This window comes from Balaenoptera ricei, chromosome 6 (genome assembly GCF_028023285.1).
Source record: "Balaenoptera ricei isolate mBalRic1 chromosome 6, mBalRic1.hap2, whole genome shotgun sequence".
Lineage (NCBI taxonomy): Eukaryota > Metazoa > Chordata > Mammalia > Artiodactyla > Balaenopteridae > Balaenoptera > Balaenoptera ricei.
This window is the reverse complement of record NC_082644.1, coordinates 41,968,158-41,982,699: the sequence shown is the minus strand read 5'-3', so window position 1 is coordinate 41,982,699 and position 14,542 is coordinate 41,968,158. Positions and strand designations below refer to the sequence as shown.

Below are 14,542 nucleotides of genomic sequence, written 5' to 3'. Positions count from 1 at the left end.
AAATTCTAACACAAACATAATTGCTATTTTAATTCATCAGTGATCATAACAAATTAGGAAATGATGGAGGCTCTGTCAGCTCACCAAGTAAGTTAGGGATAAAATAAAAGTCTTACACAAAAAAGAGAAAAAACAGAAAGAGAGTCAAGAAAAGGGTAAAAAATAGAAAGACATCTGAGGAAGAAAACAACTCTCCTGAGGCAAGAAGTTTCAATTATGCTTTGAATAAAAAACAGAAGGTGGGGGAAAGCGTTTACCTTTGCCCAGGTGTGACATGATGCTCTGCTGGAACAGATGAGGAAGTGAAGACCTTTGTTTCAGAAAGCTGTAATGAAAGGATTAAAAATATTTTAATCTTATTTTAATCTTTATTTTAATCAAAATGTATCAAATTCCTGACAATTTTTAGTCACTGGGACTCTTATTCTAGTTCACCCAAAAAGTGGTCAAAGGAAAAGAAATATACAAGTGATCATGGCACATAATTTTCTTATGGTGAAGATAAATTTAGATTGATAATTCCACATCAGAGAAACAAGAAAGTGAAGTAGTAAAGCCAGACCCTTGTGCCATAGTTCAAGTCCCCATTTCACTATCCTACTTCACATTATATAAAATGAGAACACCAATAAAAACCACCACTAATGTTACTATAAACACCAAAAAGGAGTAGGAAAGTTTGAAAAGGCAAAATAATTGACGTTCTCTTTCCCCAAACACAGATGGTTTTAAGTATTTTATTAGTAATAGGTTTACTAGTCATAGATTTCCTTACTGTTTTTATCAAAATAATTTTATTCAGGTGTAACACATACAATAAACTGCGAATATTCAAACCGAATAACTGAATGAGTTGTGTCATATGTATATTCCGTTAGACCATCACCAAATCAAGACAATGAATGTATCTATTACCCTAAAAGTTTGCTCCTGTCCCTGTGTAATCAATTCCTCGAGCACTCACTTTTGTCCCCAGGCAACCACCGATGTGTTTTCTGTCACTACAGATTAGGCTGTATTTTCCAGAATTTTAAGTGGAATTTTTAAACATGCAGTCCTTTTTGTCTGACTTTTTTGACTCAACATAACTGTTTTGAGATTCACGCATATTGTTTTAAGGTACTTTTAAGGCACACAGGATAAAATTTCTTGAAACCTCAACTGACATTGTTGAAAGGCAGGCTCTTTTTATGTTTTCAAAGTGGGGCATGGGCTTTTAAAGGCTGATATTGTTGATCTAATAACATAATGTGAAAAATTAATGAAAATGCTATTTGAAGACTACTGTAATTCTTAACAACACTAAATGTCTCAGAACTCTGAAACCCGGCATAAAATCAGACTTCCTAAGACACTGATGTTAAGGCAGGGGCAGAGCAGACAATAGATGTTCATTCTCCGTAAAAACAAAAAGTGCTGAATTGATTATACTGTTTCAACAAGAAAGGCTTATGCTATGTTGCACCCTAATCCAAGGTAGTATCTTAAGAACTCTAAGGAATCCATTTTTGCCTTAAAGAATCTTACAAATTAAGACAAAGAGAGAAGCAATTAAGGAGTAATTCTATTAAAAGTAACAATAGAGTAGATCTAAAGCCTTGAAAATAGTAAGTTCAAGGAAAAGGAGAACTACATTTATCACTGAAATCCTATCTAACCCGGTAGAGTACAGAAAATCGCAGTTTTCTTCTCCTAAGCTCTAGAAGGAATTTAGGATTTGCATTTTAGATTACTCACCTTTCAATCACCATTACTTTGTATATGTCAGAAAACTTTGAAGTAATTTTGATATTTCCTGAGAAAAGAAGATGCCCAAATTCCCTATTGTAATTCTTTTCAGTAATTATATTGTGATTCAATATGGTCCATACAGCAGAATATTACCGCCTATATGTGTGTACATTTGAACTGCTTGTTAGCAGACTTACATCATAAGACCTCATCTGAAGCACAGAAAAATCCCATCAGTTAGGCATGACAGTTATTATGATATTTGTTTTAGGGATGAAAAATAGGAGGCTCAGAAAGGAAAGATGCCTCATCCGAGGTCAACAGGTCAACCCAGCTAGAATTTGAATGTGGGTCATCTGCCCTCTGACAGCCTGTTGACTTTCTAACCTGCCTACTGACCCAGACAACAGGCAAGGAGATATAAAGCTTTTAGCTCTGGAAACCTTTTTTTTTCTCCCAACAAACCCTTAGCAAAAATTCTAGTAACACAAAACATTTAAAAGTAGGACAGCTCTGTTTGAAATAAGGTATGGTGTCCACAGGCTGCTCATTCTCACTTCTTATCATCACTGGTACCATCCCTCCACTGATTCTAATAGCCACCCATCTAGTTCAGTCTCCTCAGATTACAGGTAACAGAGAGCCCACTGACATCATACCCCAAGGACTTATGGTTAGTATGTGAGAGAAGAAAATTAAAAACCCTAAATTTCCAAAATTCCAATCAAATGAGCATATCTTTCTTTTTCATACCCTACCTGCCCCGCTCATTCCCTAACAAGTCAGATAAAATAGTGCTAAAAAGAAAGAAAGCACAAGTGCAGTTTTGTTTCTTTTTAAAAAATGTTTGTGAGTACAAAATGGGGAGAGGGGGAATAATCTCGAAAAGAAAAATAAACTCTCAAAGTCTGGGTCACTTTATGCAATTTTGAAGGTCAATACTTGTAAACCCTTTATTCTCTCCCTTCCAATGTCAGCTGTAACTCTCTAACATTTACATACTTTTGTTCTGGGCCTTAAGAGTGAAACAGAAGAATGGTTAAGATATCTTATGCTGCACACAGAACCTAGAGATCAACACTACCCAGAAGCTAGTACAGTATATTCAAAAATGTCTGTGGAATAAATGAATACAAAAAGAGCCAGTCTAGTTGAAAAGGGAATTGGTTGGGCCTAGAACCAGAATGATTTATTCAGGTTAATTTCAACTATAAACCCAAAACATAGACTGTCTCCTTTAATAAAAAGGTTATAAAGAGGAAGTATCATTCACAGGCCAGGATAATAGCATCAGCTAGTTATCAGGCCAAATAAAACAAAGATAGAGAAAAAATGATGTCACTCCTATTTAACACCTGTTTTTTTTTTTTTTTTTTTTTTTTGGCCTCACCACGTGGCATGTGGGATCTTAGTTCCCTGACCAGGGATCGAACCTGTGCCCCCTGCATTGGAAGCACAGAGTCTTAACCACTGAACCGCCAGGGAAGTCCCAACACCTGGTCATCTTTAAACGGTTGCTTTAAAATCAAGTTTCTCAAAAACCTGAAAACACCAACTTCCTTCTGAGAAGCATCTGCTAAAAAAAACAACATGGTAATCACAGAAGTCTGAAAGGGAGCCAAGAACAGCCGTAGGTGTCTCAAGCTTTCCTCAAAGTACATGTGCCCCTACCAGAATCCAAAAGAAAGATGGTCAGATCTGGTGCTAAACACTTACATCTTCAGTCCAGTCTTCCGTTGTCCACTCGTCCACAGAATTCTTCCAGGCCCCTGTTGACAATCACAGTTTACACCACAAAGTCAAATAATGTCTGATTCCAAGTGATTCTCTATTGTGTATGGCACAAGATATATCACATATATCATTAGCAATATAGTTTACAATCCAAGAAATATGAGGCTCTTAATCTATCTCAAGAAAATCAGTCATGTTTTCAAATGCAACTTGGCTAAGTACTATCCACAAAAACTCAAAAGCAATGTCTCAGATTGCTTTTGGATGATATCCAAGCAAGTCTGCCTTAAGAAAGAAAGTATGGCACAGCACAAATAAATATGTTTAACAAGGAGTTCCTTATGATATATATTATTTAAAAGAGAACACAATTCAGTGTAAGGCAGCTCTGCTTTGGGCCCTCATTTCAGGTGGATTATCAAATTTAGAGAAGTAGGCTTTTCTTTTTTTTTTTGGCTGTACTGGGTCTTCGTTGCTGTGCGCAGGCTTTGTTGTGGTGAGCAGGGGCTACTCTTCTCATTGCAGTGGCTTCTCTTGCTGTGGAGCATGCGGGCTCCGTAGTTGCAGCACGTGGGCCCTAGAGCGCCTGGGCTCAGTAGTTGTGGCTCATGGGCTCTAGAGCGCAGGCTCAGTAGTTGTGGCGCACGGGGTTAAGTTGCTCCGCGGCATGTGGGATCTTCCTGGACCAGGGATCGAACACGTGTCCCCTGCATTGGCAGGCGGATTCTTAACCACCGTGCCATCAGGAAAGACCTGAGAAGTATGCTTTTTATATTAGTTCCACTGTATGGTTTCCTAATAGGTCTCCAGCAAAGCTAAATATTAGTCCTATTCATATAAGGTCTGTGGCTATTAACTCCTGATGAGCAGGTACAGAAAATGTGCTCAAACAGTTCTTACAGAACAATCATTTATACATAAAACAATTAAACGCTTTAAAGAAAAGCATATGAGCTTAGATATGCTGACATTAGTGCTCAGCGATCCTGTATAAGTATATTCCCATTATTTTAAAGCATACGTGCAAACACATACCCAGATAAAATGCTTTTAAAAAGAAGCACACCAAGATACTAACTATAACCACCATCAGGAAGTAGGATTGTGAATGTTTTCAGTTCCTTCAATGGGAAGAAATAAGTTGAGCACCTGCCTTACAATGAGGTTTGTGTGTGGGAAAAGGAAGGGCATACCCCTGAAGGAAAAGGGCAGATGAACAGATCTAACTTCCTTGGAATCATGTCAATAACCTAATAACTAAACTGATGGTGTCACCTAAGAAAAGAGTCCTTTTCTATGGAATGCTTTCAATAGGATGTCCCTAATTTAAGATTGATCATGGCAGGACTTCCCTGGTGGCGCAGTGGTTGGGAATCCGCCTGCTAATGCAGGGGACATGGGTTCGAGCCCCGGTCCGGGAAGACTCCACATGCCGCGGAGCAACTAAGCCCATGCACCACAACTACTGAGCCTGTGCTCTACAGCCCATGCGCCACAACTGCTGAACCTGCGCTCTGGAGCCCATGGGCCACAACTACTGAAGCCCGTGCACCGAGAGCCCGTGCTCCGCAACAAGAGAAGGCACCGCAATGAGAAGCCCGCGCACCACAACAAACAGTGGCCTCCGCTTGCTGCAGCTAGGGAAAGCCTGCGTGCAGCAACGAAGACCCAATGCAGCCAAAAATAAAAATAAATAAATAAAATAATGTATAAAAAATATATTAAAAAAAGAATAATAATTGCTAAGTTTAAAAAAAAAAAAAGATTGATCATGGCAAACAAAAGTAGAATCTATGGATTTATGGAGCATGGCTCCTTGTAAAATACCACCCAAGATATGCTACTCTGTGGTTATAAAACTGAGATGTTTCAAACCTGAAAACATTCTCTGGTGTGTGAGAAACCTACACACACCACTTAGAGACTTCACCTATACTGTGGATCACAGGGAATATGCATTGCAGGGAAGAACTCCCTGCTCTTCTGTCCCTCTCAATTGCATGTATCCTTGAAATAACAGTAAAGCTTGATAGATAAAGGTTTCAATATTTTTTAGAAAAAATTTATTTATTTATTTTTGGCTGCATTGGGTCTTCATTGCTGTGCGTGGGCTTTCTCTAGTTGCGGCAAGCGGGGGCTACTCTTCATTGCAGTGCATGGGCTTCTCATTGCAGTGGCTTCTCTTGTTGCGGAGCACGGACTCTAGGCGCACGGGCTTCAGTAGTTGTGGCATGCAGGCTCAGCAGTTGTGGCTCGCGGACTCTAGAGCACAGGCTCAGTAGTTGTGGCGCACAGGCTTAGTTGCTCCGCGGCATGTGGGATCTTCCCAGACTAGGGCTCGAACCTGTGTCCCCTGCATTGGCAGGCGGATTCTTAACCACTGTTCCAGCAGGGAAGTCCCAGGTTTCAATATTTGAACTGACAATCTAATCCTCTGTTTTGGCTAATTTATCATATCTTTAAATGGTTTCCATAATTTCTCCAGAAATGTCACAAAACAACTATCAATTTATGTGCCCCCAAAACATCTCTTTGAATTAAAATATTTTCATAAACGAAAGCAGAAAGACATAATAGTTTAAGGGAAGAAACACAAGGTGCAATTAGTCCCAGTCAGAAATCAGTACTGGAACCTGCATCTCTAGACCTCTGCACAGGCCTCTTAGCACACTGTACGCAAAGCTAAATGAATCCAAGGCAAGCCATCCACCTATACTTCACTATCATCTTCCTTTCTTAAGCACTAACTAGTGCCTTTCTTAAGTACTAATACATATTCTCCAACCTTTTAATATATTTCCTTCCAGACTTTTGTTTAAGTACATGCATAGTGTTAAAAGTTTACAAGTGGACTAATTTCAAAGATGGCCGGTACACAGTGGTCTTGGTGCCGCCTCCATCCAACTTACCCTGTGTTCATGCTGTCAAATTCATCATAGGAGACAGTACTCTAAAGACTGCAAATTCTATAAAAAGCTGAGGCTCATTCTAACCAGATTTAGGAACACTCTAGTCAAGAAATAGAAAAAGCCTCAAAAATCATTCATAAAACTTTCACCTTCAAAGCAACTAAGATTACAACAGCAAACAATTTATGATGAATTTTCCTTAGGAACCTTTCATCATCAATCATCAACCAACTAATACTGGGTTAAAAGCCTACATGTAAAGAAAGCATGATGCTAGGTATCAAAGTCATATCTCACTGAAAAGACAAGTAAAAATTTAGGGAGTGATCAGGGTAGTATATTACTGAATGATATATAAATTACATGAATCTGATTAATACACTGGAAATTTACAGGATGAAAAAGTTACGGAAAGCTAGAATGCTAAGAGAAACTTTATGGGGAAGATGAATCACAGCAAAAACCTTGAAGGCTGGAAAATATCTGAACAGATATTTAAGAAGGGATATTTGGGACTTCCCTGGTGGTTCAGTGGTTAGACTCTGCGCTCCCAATGCAGGAGGCCCTGGTCAGAGAACTAGATCCCACATGCCTCAGCTAAGAGCCTGAATGCTGCAACTAAGACCTGGTGCAGCCAAATAAATAAATGAATGAATAAATATATATTTTTTTTTTTAAAAAAAGAAGGGATATTCCAGGGGAGAGAAACAATGATGAGGCATTACAAAAAATAACAAAATATTAAAATTAACCTAAAGTTTAGAACATCCTTTTTTTCCCAAAAAATGTGTAAGTTGTGGCAAAATACTTATAAAATTTACTACAGTAATCATTTTTTAAGTGTACAATTCAGTGATACTAATTTAAAACACACATTCTTATACATGACATGTAAAGAGACTGGCCTACCACTTAAGAGTGGAGTATTATGAAAATAATTAAAACGCGAACTTAGACATGTAGAAGAGGATGAGAAGCTGAGTACATTTAAATTTACTTATTTTATTTATTTTTGGCTGCACTGTGTCTTCGTTACTGCGCGCGGGCTTTCTCTAGTTGCAGCAAGCGAGAGCTACTCTTCGTTGCGGTGCGCAGGCTTCTCATTGCGGTGGCTTCTCTTGTTGCAGCTCTAGGGGCTCTAGGGAGCGTGGCCTCAGTAGTTGTGACGCACGGGCTTAGTTGCCCTGCGACATGTGGGATCTTCCCGGACCAGGGCTCGAACCCGTGTCCCCTGCACTGACAGGTGGATTCTTAACCACTGCGCCACCAGGGAAGCCCCTTGAGTACATTTAAAAGCAGGCAGAAGACAACGTATGAAATTGTAAGCAGAAGTCCAACATGGTAAGGTGTTATGTCAAGCAACAGAGGGGAAGTCCCGTGTCAGCAGCCAGGGTCAAGCTGTCGCAGTGACCCACCCTAGACACACAGACTCTAAAAACTACATGACATTAGATACAGAAGAATACAGAGTCAGGTCCTAATCTTATTTTGGAATATTAAAATTTTACAGGAAGACCTTGCCCCCCATTGTAGACCTACAGACCTTCACATCAAACATATGAGAAAAATTCAAAGACATTAATTTATTTTTAGCTTAAAACAATAAATTTGAGATGTATGCTTTATGTTCAGTTTAACTTGATGTTAGCCCTCTATCAAAAGGACATATAAGGCAGCGTTGTAGAAAAAAGGACAGCAGTGATGCAAAAATCTGTGTCACCTTGAAGGCCAATGTGAAAAACACTTCCATTATCAAAAGCTGGTAATTATTTTATCAAGCAGCTGTAAAAATATAGTTTACAAACATTAATCTGATGAAATTTTATTAGCTAGCCTTGATAAAAATGGAAGATATTTTAAGCATTTTATCAGATTCTTAACTAAGAAATTAAAAAAAAAAAAATCATACCTTTGAGTCCAAAAGAATTTTTGTTTGGCAGATTCTGAGCTACATTTTGAGCATTTGATGCCAGTTCTGTGGATCAATGTAAAATGGAAGGTTTTAACATATCACAACAATTAAGGTATTCATCAGAAGAGAAATTGGTCAGCAAATTAAACGAAGGAGGGAAAGCATCAAACTAAGTATATGCTGTGTGTCCAAGGAAAAAGAAACTTACTGCAATCCATGCTATGACAGACTGCTGTGGTCCAACTATGAATCTTAACAGCCAGACAGATCTTGAGCATTCAATTTGCATCAATTATGCTTGTTCTCATTCCCATGTTCACCAAGTTCCCTTCCCACTTGTCAAAGAAAACATTCCAATCTGTTTAAAAGGTATGTTTTTAGTAAATTTATAAATTAGCATTTTGACTATCCTTCAGTCTTTCTATTTTGGGTAATGTTTGAGTCTGACTCTAGGGAATGGATTTGATTATTATCCTGTCAAAAGTCAAGTTTCTGAGCCTATGAGGCTGTGGGCTAGACTCAGAACTCTGTGTTATCAACAAGACAATACCATTCTGTGAGGCCTCTAGAGAAATAGCCAGCACTCCATCAGATGACATCTTTTAACTGTATTTTGCATCGAACACATTCTGCTACTCTATATGAAAATAAGAGGAATGAGAGGGAAGAGATAAAAGACAAAAGGAGAAGGAAGAAGAGATGGAGGAATATGAAAAAAGAAAAATAGCAGTTAATGGACTAATTCAATATCCTGTTTCAAACATCTGATTTAAAAATCAGTGGCGGTTATAAATAAAGCCACTATAAACATCACATGCAGGTCTTTGTGTGGGTGTTTTCATTCCTCTTCAGTAAAAACCTAGGGTTGGCATTGTAAGACTGTATAGTATATGTATGCTTTCACACCAGGAACGTAGGGGTTCGAGTTACTCCGTCACCTTCACTAACACTTGGAACTGTCAGTTTTCTTTTAAAGCTATTTTAATGGATGAAAGGTGGTAGCCTACTGTGGTTTTAATTTGTATTTCCCCAATGACCAATGATGATTAGGACATTTTTGTGTGCTTATTGCCATCCATATATCTTCCTTTGTGAAGCATCTGTTCAAATCATTTGCTCATTTTTCATTAACTTTTTATTTTGAAATAATTATACATTCACAAGAAGTTACCCTTCACCCAGTCTCCCCCTATGCTTACATCTCACATAATTCCAGTAAAATATAATAGCAAAAAAACTGACATAGATACAGAATGTGTATACCGTTCTATGTCAAGTTTGTATTGTGGTAAAATAATGTTTATGTGGTAAATAAAATTTACCATGCTAACCTTTTTAAGTGTACAGTTCACTGGCATTGAGTAATTCACAATGTGATATAACCATTATCACCATCCATTTCCACAAGTTTTCATTTTTTGTTCATTTTTAATTGTTCATTTTATTAGGCTGTTTGTTTTCTTCTCAACGAGTTGTGATAATTCTTTACACATTCTGTATACAAGTCCCTTTTCAAATAGAGGTTTAAATAAATATTTCCTCCTAAACTATGCCTTGCTCCTTCATTCTCTTTTTATTCTCTTCTGAAGAACCATGTTTTTCTTTTAGACTCATGCTTATTATGCCCTATGTAAGAAATTTTTGCTTAATCCAAGGTGGCTAAGATTTGCCCTGTATTTTCTTTAGAAGTCGTGCTTTCAGGTTTCACATGTAGAGCTATTATCCACTTTTGGTTATTTTTTATATACAGTATAATGTATGCCATTGAATTGCCTTGGAACCTTTGTCCAAAACCAATTGTATCTGTGGGTTTATTTCTAGATTTGCTATTATATAATTGATCTATCTCTGTGCTTTTGCCAATTCCACAGTCTTGACTACTGTACCTTTAGGGTAACTTCTTGAAATCAAGGAGTGTGAATCTTTGAACACTGTTAGTTTTCAAAACTGTTTGGGCTATGTTCATACCTATACTTTTCCATAAAAATTTTAGAATCAAGTTACAACTGACACATAAAAAATCTGCTAGGATTTTGAATGAACTTGTACTGAACCTGTATACCAATCTGGGGAGAAACAACATATCAATAATATTGAATCTTCCAACTCATAAACACTGAGTATCTTGCTCCCTTTTTGGGTCATCTTTGATATTTATCATCGTGTTGCATAATTTTCAACATACAAATCTTGCACATATTTTGTCAGATTTATACCTAAGTGCGTCATGTTTCTGTACTACTATAAATGGTATATCCTTCTGTTTATTAATGCTTCTTCAAACACTCAATTTTACATTTTACTGTAAGATTTTATAATTTATATTTTCATTTAGAAGTCTTATCTTGCACATCATTAGACTTCTTCATAAGCATCTGATATTTTTTGAGGCCACTAATTTTTTTTCCATCTTCTCTTTGTTGATGGTTTATAGAAATATTACCTGTCAACTATCTACACTGTTTAAAGCTTCCTAATTAATTTCATTAATTTATCTATAGATTCTTTTATATCATTGCCAGAAATAACAGGTTTTTTCCTCCCTTTCCAACCCTTCTTTTCTTTTTCGATCTTTATTTCAGTGGTTATGACCTCTGGTACAGGGGTGAATAGAAATAAGGAGAGTAATCCTCCTGTTTCTCTTCAGTTCAACTAAATCTTTTGCCTTTATTTAAAAAAAAAAAAGTAAGAGTAGTGAGAGTAAGCCTCTTGATCTTGTTACAAAAGAAAAATATTCTACACATCACTATTAATTGTGAGGTCTGCTGTGACTTTTGTAGAAATCGGGAATGAATGTCGGGTTTTGTCACATGCTTTTCCGTATTAAAATGATATGGAGTTTCTCCTTTATTCTGTTAAAGGGGTGAATAATATTTTTGTTATTGAGATATAACTCACATAACATAAAATCCACACTTTTAAGGCACAGAACTGATTGGTTTTCAGTATATTCACAAGGTGTACAACAATCACAACTACATATTCCAGAATATTTTCATCGCTCCAAAAAAATCTGGCACCCATTCCTAGCCACGCCCCATTTCTCCCAAACATTCCCAGCCCCCAACAGCCACCAGTCTACTTCTGTTTCTATGTATCTGACTAATCTGGATAATTTTTCTTATACATTCAGCCACTGAAGGACATTTGCCTTTTATGTGAACGTGTATCTTCCATTCTCTTGGGTATATATCTAGGAGTCGTCTGACTTTTTAAATGTTAAACTTGAATATCATGTATAAACTTAACATGGCCATGATATATTAGCCTTCTTCTAGTTTACTGAATTGATTTCCAATATTGTGACTTAAAATTTTTACAGTTGTTTTGAAGAATGAGATTAATCTGTAATTGCAAATGTTAGCAAAAAATTTATTGACAAAGTATCTTCTGATGATTTTTAATAGCTATAATATTAATTATAATAGATTATAAAGATAATTAATATCAATATTCCTTTTCTCATTCCTACAACAAATTTTATGTTTCTTCTGTTTCCCTTGATAAGTCTCACAATAAACTTATCAATTTTATTGATACTAGTCTTTTCAAATTACCATTTTTATAACTTTCGTTGGTCCTCTCGATAGTATATTTGATTTCTAGCTCGCTGTGCTTCTGTGATGGTGGCACTGTCTTTTTTAGCTAATTACTGAGCTATACTTTTGTATTTTGGGTTATAATTCACGAAGTGTCAAATTATGTTTTTATAAATATAATCACAACAGTTCATATATATTATCAGGAAAAAATCTTTAAAAGAACTTTATTAAATAAATAAGTATTAACAATTAACAAATATTTAACCTGTGAATTTCAGTAAAGAAATAATCTTAAAACTGCAGGACACAGAAAAATCTGCAAAAGCAACTGTTGCCCTAAACCCATATATCATCATCTACCTCTTTATCTGGCCAAATTTGTGTTCACCCTTATGAATGGTAAATACTTTGTTTCAAGTCTTCCACTAAGAAATTCTATATATCTCTGACACTGAGATTTGAGTGTGGGTTTGTACTGCCTTACACAGATTTATTACAGCCTCTTCTTCAGAGTGCAAAAGGGGTAAACCACATACTTTATCGTCAATGAGATTTATAAGTGAGAAACTTTGGAGGTAAGAATCAGCTAAGAGTAGTCTCAGAGGTAGGAAAGCTGCCTGTTTTTCATTCTTCTCCACCAGCACACTTTGATGTCATCTTTGTACGTTAAGAGCTCAAACAATTAAAATACCTCTCTGGTGAGAACAGACACTTACCAGTTCCCTCATCTGCACCATTCTGAGCAGCTTCCCAAACGACTGGTTTTGTCCCATACCCATCTATAGATGGAGGATCTGAATAGTCCGCAGGGTTAAATGTCCTTGGGTTTGAAATAAAGAATAAAGGCAAATCACAAAATTAACTGTACATCATCTTCCCCGAAACAAGCCCCGTCCCTTCTAAGAACCACTATAAGAAACTTCACCCTCCTTCTCCTATTTAATTATAGCCAATTCTTCTCGTCATCGGAATGCAGATCTTCTGAAAAGCAGAGGTTGCCTAGAACCTTCCATACACTCTTGTATGATGCTCCTACTTCCCTAAATTGTTGTCCTCTGCAACCTAAAGCAAGTGTGGAGACCTATAATAGTTCTAGGCAGGGTAATGGCTCCAATGAAAAACCCACCCACCCCCTCCCAACTAAGCCTAGACTTAAGTAGGCAAGAGGTCTTTTCTTCCAAAGTCAGAATCCAATTTTGGATTTGAACCTTTTACAATAGAAGTATATGATTCTTTTTGTTTAGATGGATGTAAATAAAAAGAAAACGTTTTGTTCAGTGCCTCTTTTTAAATTAAAATCCTCAATATCCATGATTCAGATGTCTAACTAGAGCCAAATTAAACAGCACTGCTAAAATTTTCACAACAGAATTTAAAAAAAATTTTTTCAGCATTATTGGGGTGTCACTGACAAAAAGAACCACAAGAGTATTTTTTAAAGTAGACAGCAAAATCCACAAAATCGTTTAAAGCTACTGGGTTGGGCACATACGTTCATATGTTCCGGCCAGTTTGCTCCCTGTGTTTTCATCCTTCCTTTGTCCACAGGGAGCTCAGGCAGAAAACAGAGATGGCAGGAGTTGCCACCTGAAGGCAGTGACCCCCAACAGTGCTGCCCTGGAGATATGGAGAAACAAAGGACTTTTCCTTTCTTGACTGTCATCTACTTATGGCCTCTATAAGAAGCTTAAAAACTTTTTATAAAGATCGGGGGGAGCTAATGTTTTGGATAACAGCAAAAAGTGAAAGAACCAGAAATAATGAATAAATAACCGATCATACCATCTATTTAATAACAATATACTCATCCTTCACTATTACAATTCAAGATAAAAATGATTGCTTTTCATAAAAAACAAAACAAAACAAAAACACTGCATTTACTTACCATTCAAAGACAATTGCTGGATTTACCAACATAACTCTTAAGCAATGGCTTTCAACTGGGGTGGCTGTGCACCTCCCTCCCAGGGAACATGTGGCGATGTCTGGAGACATTTTTGATTGTCACAACTTGAGGAGGGGTGCTACTGGCATCTAGTAGGGAGAGGCCAGGGATGTTGCTAAACATCCTACAATGTAAAGGGAACCCCACCACCTCAACAAACTATTATCCAATCCAAAATGTCGATAAAGCCAAGGCTAGAGAACTGCTCTAAGGCCTACTGCAATACAATTTTATTTGTGTTATTTTGCTTTTTCAGTATTGCCTCTTTAAAACTAGAGAAGGTAATAACTTCAAAAATAGGATGGCTAAGACTTACCCCATGCCTTGGGTTGAGAATCTTCCTGCCCCTCTCCCTCTGCCACGTCCAAATCCTTTTAAAAAAATATAGTGTAAAAATAATACTTAAGTCCTACACAACTATAATTCTACCAACTTCATCCCTTACATACCTACCCAAACATTACTGTCATTGTTCCTAACAGCACCAACATTCCCAACCAGTGCACCCAATCTGCTGGTCCCTAACGACACAAATATCTACAGTTATTGATCTCAAAGGATAGAAAAGAATTTAATTCTACTTGTACAACATTTGTCATATTTAGCAGCTTAACACGGGCAGGTTTTATATATATATAAATTTTTTTTTTAATTTATTTTTGGCTGCACTGGGTCTGCATTGCTGGCCGCGGGCTTTCTCTAGTCGTGGCGAGCAGGGGCTACTCTTCATTGCGGTGCATGGGCTTCTCATTGCAGTGGCTTCTCT

The 14,542-nt window shown here is 37.1% G+C and overlaps 1 protein-coding gene across 5 annotated transcripts in view; it reads right to left on the bottom strand.

Moving 5' to 3' along the window:
* Nucleotides 1-14,542, bottom strand: part of UBAP2 (ubiquitin associated protein 2) — a 121,036-nt gene that overhangs the window by 31,965 nt on the left and 74,529 nt on the right. For all 5 annotated transcript variants that reach the window (XM_059924588.1, XM_059924589.1, XM_059924590.1 and 2 more), the window contains exons 9-13: nt 14,093-14,147; nt 12,545-12,648; nt 8,284-8,349; nt 3,448-3,500; nt 258-325 (exon numbers count right to left, since the gene is read on the bottom strand). In XM_059924588.1, the coding sequence (XP_059780571.1) occupies nt 258-325; nt 3,448-3,500; nt 8,284-8,349; nt 12,545-12,648; nt 14,093-14,147 (346 nt within the window). The remainder of the gene's footprint in view (nt 1-257; nt 326-3,447; nt 3,501-8,283; nt 8,350-12,544; nt 12,649-14,092; nt 14,148-14,542) is intronic.